Genomic DNA, 9,652 nt, shown 5'->3' on the forward strand with positions numbered 1-9,652 from the left:
ACGGCGGGAGGTGGATGAAGGGGGGGGGGGAACTATGATGATGTACGTCGCTCTCGATGACCGTCGATCGTATTATGATTATTGATGAGTACATTTTTTTTTTCACGTCAAATTTTTGAATATTACAATATGGTTTGCCTAAAAAAAATATAAATACGTCGCTCCAGTGGTCACAATATTATAGTGCGTATATTACGTAACGACTGACCACTCTCGCTGCAGGTGCTGCTGCTGCCAAACGCGCATAGGTATATATAATATTAGGTAGCTATATTATATGCGTCGGAGGGTCATCCACCCATGTCGAAACGAAACGGGAATGAAAAAAAAAAATTTAAAAATAAGAAATCAGTTTGTTTAACTGTATAAATATTATGCGAAAATAAATAAAAAGTTTACTCTTTAAATATAAAAATAATGATTATCGAATGGCAAGGACTGCGATATCATAATATAATATTTATAATCGTCGTCGTATAAAAAATATTAAAACAATATCCGTCGCGCGCGCACTGACGAGTCGGTCAGTTGACGCGCAGGTCTTCTCCGTAAACGGGTCTGAGTATGAATCCCCAAGCGTGCGACTCGGGTATCTTGTACAGCGGGTACGTTGGCCACACCTGCGCGGCGGCGTCGACGGCTGTACCGCTGACCGCAGGTCCTCGTGGCCCGGCGGACCTCCTGGTCTTGACGCCCGTCTTGGTCGGTTGCGGTGCGCTAGTGGCGGCGGTGGCGGCCGCGGCCGCGGCCTTCTGCCTGTGCTTGCCGCCGTTGCTGGCCACGCCGACCAGCGCTTCGGCGCCGGGTATGCCGGCTATGGCTGTGGCCACCGGTTTGGCCAGCGCCAGGCCACCGGGCCCGACCACGGCCGTGGCCACGGGCTTCGAGGACGCCACGCCACCGGTGCCGGCGATCGCCAGACCCACGGGCTTGGCCTCGGCCACCGAGGCGTTGTCCTGCGGCAGGCCGATGCTCACGGCCTCGTTGGGTGGTTCGTTGGAAGACGTTTCGGTCTCGTCCTCCTGGCCCACGTCCTCTTCCTCTTCCTTGTGCGCGTCCACCGCCTGCGGTGGCCTGTGGTCCTCCACCGTGGTCTTGCCGGACGGGTGGATCACCAGAAACTTGCCCTTGCCGCTACCGTAAAACGGCACAGCCTGCACCGCGTCCTCGGCGTTGTCCGCGAACACTCGGTGTTGGGCGCGAGACAGGCTGTGAACAGACAAACAAAATACATGATATATTTGTTATTTAGATAACCGCATTCGTGGTTGGTTGTCGTAACCTTCCGCAGGCGTACTGGCCGCGAATGTCGGTAAGAACGATGTACAACAAACGTTTGGTATATAATGTTAAGGGTCGCTGTAAATTGCGTACCTACCATTTTTAATGTTTACAGTGGCTTGGGCGCATTATGTGTATAATATATATTAATGTGTAAATTGTAGCCTAAATATTTTTTATGCATACGTAAATCATATCTACAGACGTTTTTCTTTTATTTATCAGTCTTACTGAGACTGCAACTGGTTAATAAACCGAATGCACACTGGTGTTTCGCTGATAATATAATTATAATATAATATAATATAATATTGTTTATGAGTAAAAAATAATTAGTAATTAAGGAATTTAAAATTAAACCAGGATTTTTTGAACATTATTATAATATTTATTTGTTTGATAGTTTTCGCACAAAGTCCAACCGATTAATTTTTTTCATTTCAATTCTTTCATTTTTTCTCGAATATCAGTAGTTAATTTTTTTCCCATTTTTACTAATTTTTTGTTTCCTGACTTTTAAAATTAATATTATATTATATTTGAATGGTTTTTAAAAATGTCCCGGGACGCAATTTACCTATATATGGTCGTAGTATATTAATGTGACCTGTATAATTAATTAATGTTCAATAATATTGTTAACACGATTAAAGTACCTATGAGTACCAGATACCACTACCAGGCGGTATACCAGGTATAGTAATCATGCAATATAATGTATAATATACAATTTATCATATACATTTTAAATGTATGTTGTGTACTCGATATTTTTTCAATCCTTATCATTTATGTTTAGTCAGAGTCTTGGAGATATGATGGTCGTATTGTTATGGAATCAATCGAGCCTTCAGTTCAATAGATCTTCAACACCAGTAGTACCTAATTTTAGTATTTAATATATTTTATAATCAATGGTATTTCCAAAAAAAACAAGCATCGAATAGTGTAAGATTGTCGTTCGGCTCTCAAAAGGTATATATTACTATATTAGGTATATATATGCGTGTACGGAATGTGTAACTTTGAGGATAATTGTATTATAGCTATAGGTGATGGTAATAAATTCCGGATGTGCAGGATACTATCGGGACACTCCTGCGGCACCGAACTCTCATCATTTTAGCACCTTTATGCATTATTTTTTCTTTCTTAGTTTTATTAGACTCTACGCCGCCTGACGTGTGCCCGTAGCCTGACTTACACACGGGTAGGTATTATAATGGCCTGCAGCAGCGGATAGGACTGCAGGATGCGTATAACATTATTGTCGGTAAACAACACCTGCGAGCGCGTCTATTCAACAATTTACACGCCATCAGCAGCGTCTATTGTCCTAAACTAATAATAGCAATAATAATATTATCTTCACTGCGCATTCCTACGCGACTATTAGCATTTTATTTTGCGTGTGCGTTTTTTCGCCCGACACACATGACGATGTTAGAAATTTGAAATAAAAACATACTCGGCTGGCAAAAATTTACTCCGTCGTGCCAGTGAGTGCTCTGCAGTGTATAGGTTATAGCAGCACTGGCTGTACAGTGCCTAGGTACCTACCTACACCTGGTGATGCGGCTAGAGAATATTCTTAAAAGGTTAGGTTAAAAGAATATTCTCTTGCAGATTATTACCGGGTAGGTCATTTTCTTTTTTTCTCTTTAGCGTCATTGTGATGTGATTATGTTTGAACGTCAGTACTATTGGTAATCAATTACATACATTTTTTATTTTTTATATAATCTTATAATTGTAATGATAAGACATTGCACAGTTGAACAAGAAGTTATATTTTAATTTTTTAATTTTGGGTTTCCTATGAAAATATATTGAATTAAGTATTATCCTAGTGATCTATAATACAGTAGTACCGATAGGTATACTGTATACTATATAAACCAAATTATTATTTAAATAATGTTTATGATGTGGAGTTGTGGACTGTGGCTTTATTGTCTTTTCTATATGGGCTCAGTCAATGAATTATTGCAAAAAAAGAAAAAAATTACCTAGTATTCTCTAGTCTAGAGAATATTCTCTCGAGAGGTAATTACGGTAATTTTACATCACTACCTACACCTATATTAATGCGATAATTATTATTGTTGTTGTCGTCGTCGTTAATCTCTGTGGGTAGGTCGATGCGTACAAGGTACGATGATACGCGATATGGCCGTTCGCCCGGAGTGTTTGGCTTGGAGTGGTGAAAAAAAAAAAATTAGCGCGTACCTAATAATGCGGATAAATATAGCTATACAGGTGCGTGTACAGAGTACAGTCGTTATTGGGATATGTTCGTCCGCGTGGTTCCTCTGCGGGCGGCAAAACGACATTAATTCAAAGCGCGTTTTTCGCCGACTCGTGTGGGGGGGGGGGCAGAAGGAGAAGGGGTGGTGACGAAATAACTGTTCTTCGACTACTTATTATAATAATATATAATATTGTAGGCACGGTTCGGCGAAATGGGCCAACGTGGTTTTGGCGACCGGTCAAAACGCGTCTGGTCGGCCGCCGAGAAGTGGATGTTCGTGACGATGCGATGACGTTTTGCATTTCAGGTCGCACCGCTATACTGATGTTATAATATGGTGTATAGCTGATGGCAAATTAGTATAATAATAACAATATTGTCTTTACACGTTATTTTTTGTTCGTAAAGAATTTATGTTCGATGTGCGGAATGCGCAGTAGAGTGTATAGAGACGGTTTTGCGTTAATTGCTGTTAAAATGATGATAGTCATCGTCGTCATACCTATTATAGGTGATACGAGGTGATTCAACCTGCTGCAGTATGCTCACCCCAATTATTTTCTTTCTTTGTAAATTTGTTTTAAATCATGATTCTTTTAATTTCTAAGGACACCAGTTGTATTCGTATTTAAGAAGAGCACTTCTGCGCGGCAATACAATTATTTTTCAATACCAATATGTGTTTGGGCTAAATACACGTTTTTTGCTTTAGACCGATTTTTCGTAAGGTTTTCGTTGTCATAGTTACTTATTAACATATACATATATTTATGATTCACAAAAATATGTCTAATGTCAGAATATGAATAAATGCATAATTTAAAAATAAAAGAATAAAAGAAAAGCGATGAACATGATCAGTAGAATACCCCTTTATACGACCGACACAATATTATTATTGGTCGATTTTTAAATTATTGTGATAGACGAACTATTGAAAAGATGGGGTTTACTCGTGGTTTTATTAGGTACCATTTGTTTAAATTCTTTACTCTTTGAAAGGTGGTGATAAACAAGCCACCCTTTGAGTAGAAAAGGTTAAAAAACATCACACAGCATTTACGTTCTTTGGATATTGGAACATATAGATTGTATGTTATTATATCTTTTAAAAAGGTCATTTTTAAGAATTTATTAGTCATTTTCAACAAAATCGTTAATAAAATTAAAAGTATAAGCATTCTTTCTTTTTTTGACAAAATATATCGACCATTTTCCCATAACTCTACTCGGAACATTTTTTTAAATCTAATCATAATTGTTATAGTTTAAAATAACCATTGCCTACTATTCTTTGCTGCTGAGAAGAATTAATTACAAGAGTACAAGACAATAATAAATTATTGTCTGTTAATGGGACACTGTTCATAGGTTTACAATGGGAGGGGGAGCGATAAAGGGGCTATAACCCTCCAGAATTCTGTTAAGCCCCCTCGGAATTCGCAAGAAGTTCCGGCAGCGTCTTCGATACCACAAGGAAAAAAGGCTATAGCCCCCCCCCTCGTATAAATTCATCACCCTACGACTAGTCCAATTTTATGGGTGTGTAGACTATTGTTATATGACTCGTTAGTTTTTTACAATATAATTTCATTATACAAAATTATGATAGTTGTAGCTATCTATCAGCAATTAATATGTCACGTATAATATTATGTTTTATTTAGTATTTTATTTTCGGTCTTTGAAAATTATTATATACGTTTTAGAGGTATTGTGATAGTTTTTTTATTGCTCTAAATCTATTACCTATTGAAAAAATCTTTAAAAATCTACTTTATATCCATATTAACAGTTGTATGTACTAAATTAAATTTATTTTTATTCAAATTTGGTTTATTAATGTCAAACGATTAGAAAAAGGTTTTGTTGGTTACAAAATACAATAATTTACTAAATAACCTTAAATATAACATTATAATCATAGGACATAGGTAACTGGTAAGTAGTGGTATCCTCTATAGTAAATAAGGCACGGAACACGTGTAACATAGGTAACTAGTATAGCACTACAAGCGGTGTTTAAAAAAACAAAGTATGCAATGTAATGCGGTTGTCATGTTTGTTGTGTTGCAGATACTTTGAATCGTAAGGATCCATTTTACAGTACATGAAATTAAGTTTATTATAATATGTTTGTCGTGGTTGTTAAATATTGTACAATACTTAATCATTGCAATAATATAACCAAATACATTTGTGTATTTTTTTTTTTTATTCTACAAAATAAATTAACGACTACTTACATCCGAATATCAGATAGTAATATTTAACTTTAAGACGTTGTAAAGTATGATAAGATAATATAATATTCTATTAATTCAATAGTATATTCCTCCCTTAATTCTCTTATTATTATGTATCCTTTGTCATCTACTCCAATAAGTGTTATAAAATTCCGTTTGACCGTTTCTCAGAATGACGTATACTAATCTATATTTCTATTATCATGTCGAGCACCTCTTCGTATGCAATCTACTAATCTATTCGATTCAGGTGATGTATTTTTCTGAAACACCGCACCTCGAAAGATTCCAGTTTACTTTTTTTGACTTAGCTCATTGTTCAGATTTTACAGCAAAATAGCGACACACTACAGATTATATAGATTCTTAGGAAATTCTGCCTCATCGTCAGACAGACGCTATATTTAGTAATAAGTAATATGTGACTTATAGTTTGGAAGGCTCTTTTCACCTGTTATATTTTACAAATTATATTTGCCCCTCCCCCCATCCGGATAGTGTTACTTCTGAACCGGCTACTGTCCTAGCCTCTAGGTACACAAGTCGTACACTTATTTTAGCTGTTCTTGTCGTCTATATTATTGTTAGTGGGTTCAGTTTTACTTCGCATAATATTATTTTTGTTCAAAAAAAAAAAAAATCAACTATGCATATCATCATATTTTAGTACAATGGAAAACAATAATAGAAAAGTAAGTTGTCCCAGTATACTGAACCCTACGAGTAGTTTGGCTGGACTGCGATGATAATTTAAATTGTACAAAGTGATAGACAGCATAAAGATTCTCGTAATCGTGAAAGAAAACTAATTAGGCAAACACATGAATAACCTTGAAACGAGCATGACAAAGATATGTATTTTATTTTATTGAACGTAGATCATAAAATATATTGAAATAATGAAATGTACACATTTTCAGTACCTGTAGTTTATTACATCCATCTTGTCAATCACTATAAAATAGATCGTTTCATTTTTATTTTTGGTCGTAAAAAAACGAAACTTGATTAAAAACTGAAGAGCATAAAGATACCTTAGTCTAGTAATATTATTATGTGGTATACTCGACTAATAACAAACAATCTTATTACTTATTAATATTATATTTGATTTTCAACGTAAACAAACCAAATTTGCTACAACACGTCTAGAACAAGAATTAAAAAATAAAAATAATAAAACACTTGCACAATAGACAGTATGTGTTTTGTATGTTACCTAGAAATCACAATCTACTTATTTTTAAATTTGTCAATAGTCATCATAATTATATCGATAATATCGATTCATTTAGATAAATCTAATGTGTCATGCTTCATACACGATTATCAGCAATGAGCAGTCTTGCGAAGAGTACTTTTTTTGTGCCAAAATACCTATTGTAGTATTGTTAGAGTGTTCAGAACATTTATTCGAAAGAAGAATACCTACTTAACTTCTTCGGAATTCTGCGATTAATTATTTATGTTAACAGATTAATTCTCGAAGACATGATTTTAAATGTCGAGGTTTCTTAGGTGTAGGTAATAATAACTATTAAAAAGAAAATGCTGCAGGATGGACTAATTTTGCATAATATTACCTTATAAAGTTATAACCTTTATTTTTGTCGAGATGAACAATTTTTGTTGGTGTTAATTATAATACAAAATATTTTCACACGAACAAAAAAAAAAAACAAAAGAATGTTGTATTAAGAATATCAAAAAAGAAAAACGATTTGAAATGATTATTGTATTAATTGTTTGATTAAACAACTCTTATTTCTAAGTATACTATATGGCAGTAAAAAAGCTGTATTAATGGAATGTCCTTTGTAGTGAATAGTAATTTTTAGTTCTTTTATACTCGAAACTTTCCAATGGCGCATACTAATAATAATATTACGTACTATTATAGGTGGTACAACTTTTTTTAAATAAACAGGCGGTACCAATAACTTAAATTAAATAGATAATATGGTATAAAAACCGTTTACGCGGTAGATTAAAATAAATATGTTACGCGAGTACACAAATTAACTATGCACATCGCACGGTGTATATTTTAATAATATATACATATGCTTCAAACAGTAAATAGGTAATGGCCAATCGCCAATGGGTAACTATAAGAATTAGTACATAGGTTAAGTATATTTTTTAGTACGTTATTAACTGTTATTTCGATGTCCTAGTAATATCGTAACTTGTTTAAAGCCGTCAAGTGTGTCGCGTTTAATTTCTCCGTTTCCAGACGTCAAAGGTAAGCCAATACGTTATTGAAAAATAAAACAGATTAAATAAAGTAAATAATATATAGTAATATAATTTGTATAGTTATGGCATTTCACATTATATTACGACGAGCATTTATATGACAGAACAATAATATTAATAGTCATACATCGATTCGTATACAAACACAAGTAACACATTATATTATAATAACAGTATTGTTTTCAGATAATTTTTTTTCGATCATCTTCTAGAAAACGAAAACATAAAGTACCTACTCGTGAACATCACTATTGAAAAAATAATAGCAATAATATCATATAAAAATCATATAAAAATCATTATACATCGTATACTGCACGAGTATAGTGTATGTTCGTACGCATAAATAATATATTACAACATATATCATAACACGTGTGTATGGCACAATTTATAGACCTATAGTAACGGTTTTATGGCGGCGTTGTCGGTGTATTTGGAGGGCGCGTGTGGTTTCAGTCGATAAAATGGATGACCAGTTCCGGTCGGGATATGGCCACGCCGCCTTCGCCAGCTTCCGCCGTGGCGTCCGGAAGGTATTCAATGCTGACCGTGTCGCCCCTGCGGACCACGGCCGTGCTGATCGGGTTCGACAGGGCCACTCCGCCGGCACCGGCCTTCGCCCTGGCCGACGGTTTCAGGTATATCTTGGTAACCGGTCGATCAGTGGCGACGGCCGCGGGGTCTTTCACCTGAGTCGGCTGTACGACCGGATCTGGCGCCGCCGCCGCCACTGCAGACGTCTTCCTCAGCCAGCTCGGTCCGCCGACGCTCGGCGTGTTCGGGTGCATCGGCTTGACCTGTGCGGGCCGCCACTTCCGGTTCGGGTCGGCGGCCGCGTCCCCGACTTCCGATCGGCCTGCAGCCAAGTCGTCTATCACGGTCACTCGGCCGCTGTCCAGGTTCACGGCCACGGATCCCTTGGGCGGCGGTGGGATTGTGGCGGCGGTGGCTGCTGATCCAGTTCCGCTTCCGGTTCCGGTGACTCCGGGCCAAACGCCTAACGTCGGCACGAATGCCCAGTACGGCAGCCGATACCTGCGCATACAATAACCACGGTTAGGTTTAGGCGTTTGGCCCTATAATGACGAGACATCGTGCAGTGTTTGTCCGTGTAAAACGCCTTCGATTTTATGTATTATTTGTTTTCGTTTGTTTGTCGTTGACGGTTGAGCGCCGCGGTACACCATTAATGGTATTATTGGTATACTGCACGTAGGTATATACAGTGGTTTGGTCGATAGAACGATCGACGAATGTGACATTCCGTTTAGTGTAGTTGCTGTCTACGATCGTCTACTCGTTGGTTTAGGATTAAAATCATAGAATATATATTTTTATTAAGTGGGTCGCTCACGGTTATAATGATGCAGACAAATAAACAGTCGTTTCGTACGTGGAAGTGTTCAAACAGATTATATACGAACTGTAACGAACAAGAGCAAAAAATAAAACCCATACTTAAGATGAATAATAAACGGCCCGCTGAACAATACTTTTTTTTATACGAACACTATTTGTGTTCATGTGTAGGTAAATTCAATTACGTCCGACGTATGAACATAATGAAATTAAAAAATACTTTAGTGTGCATACACTTTTCATATAAATGCGA

The 9,652-nt window shown here is 36.8% G+C and overlaps 1 protein-coding gene across 1 annotated transcript; it reads right to left on the reverse strand.

Moving 5' to 3' along the window:
• Nucleotides 1–8,061: 8,061 nt before the first annotated feature.
• On the reverse strand, nt 8,062–9,083 carry LOC111039206. Its single transcript, XM_022322580.1, has one exon. It carries the CDS (start codon nt 9,081–9,083, stop codon nt 8,493–8,495), a length of 591 nt encoding a protein of 196 aa, XP_022178272.1. The 3' UTR covers nt 8,062–8,492.
• Nucleotides 9,084–9,652: the final 569 nt, after the last annotated feature.

This window comes from Myzus persicae, unplaced genomic scaffold (genome assembly GCF_001856785.1).
Source record: "Myzus persicae strain clone G006 unplaced genomic scaffold, MPER_G0061.0, whole genome shotgun sequence".
NCBI classification, from domain to species: Eukaryota; Metazoa; Arthropoda; class Insecta; order Hemiptera; family Aphididae; genus Myzus; species Myzus persicae.

Bases quoted from the DNA above. Each gene is read 5' to 3' on its own strand.
- LOC111039206 (XM_022322580.1), bottom strand. From the start codon at position 9,083: ATGCGCAGGTATCGGCTGCCGTACTGGGCATTCGTGCCGACGTTAGGC.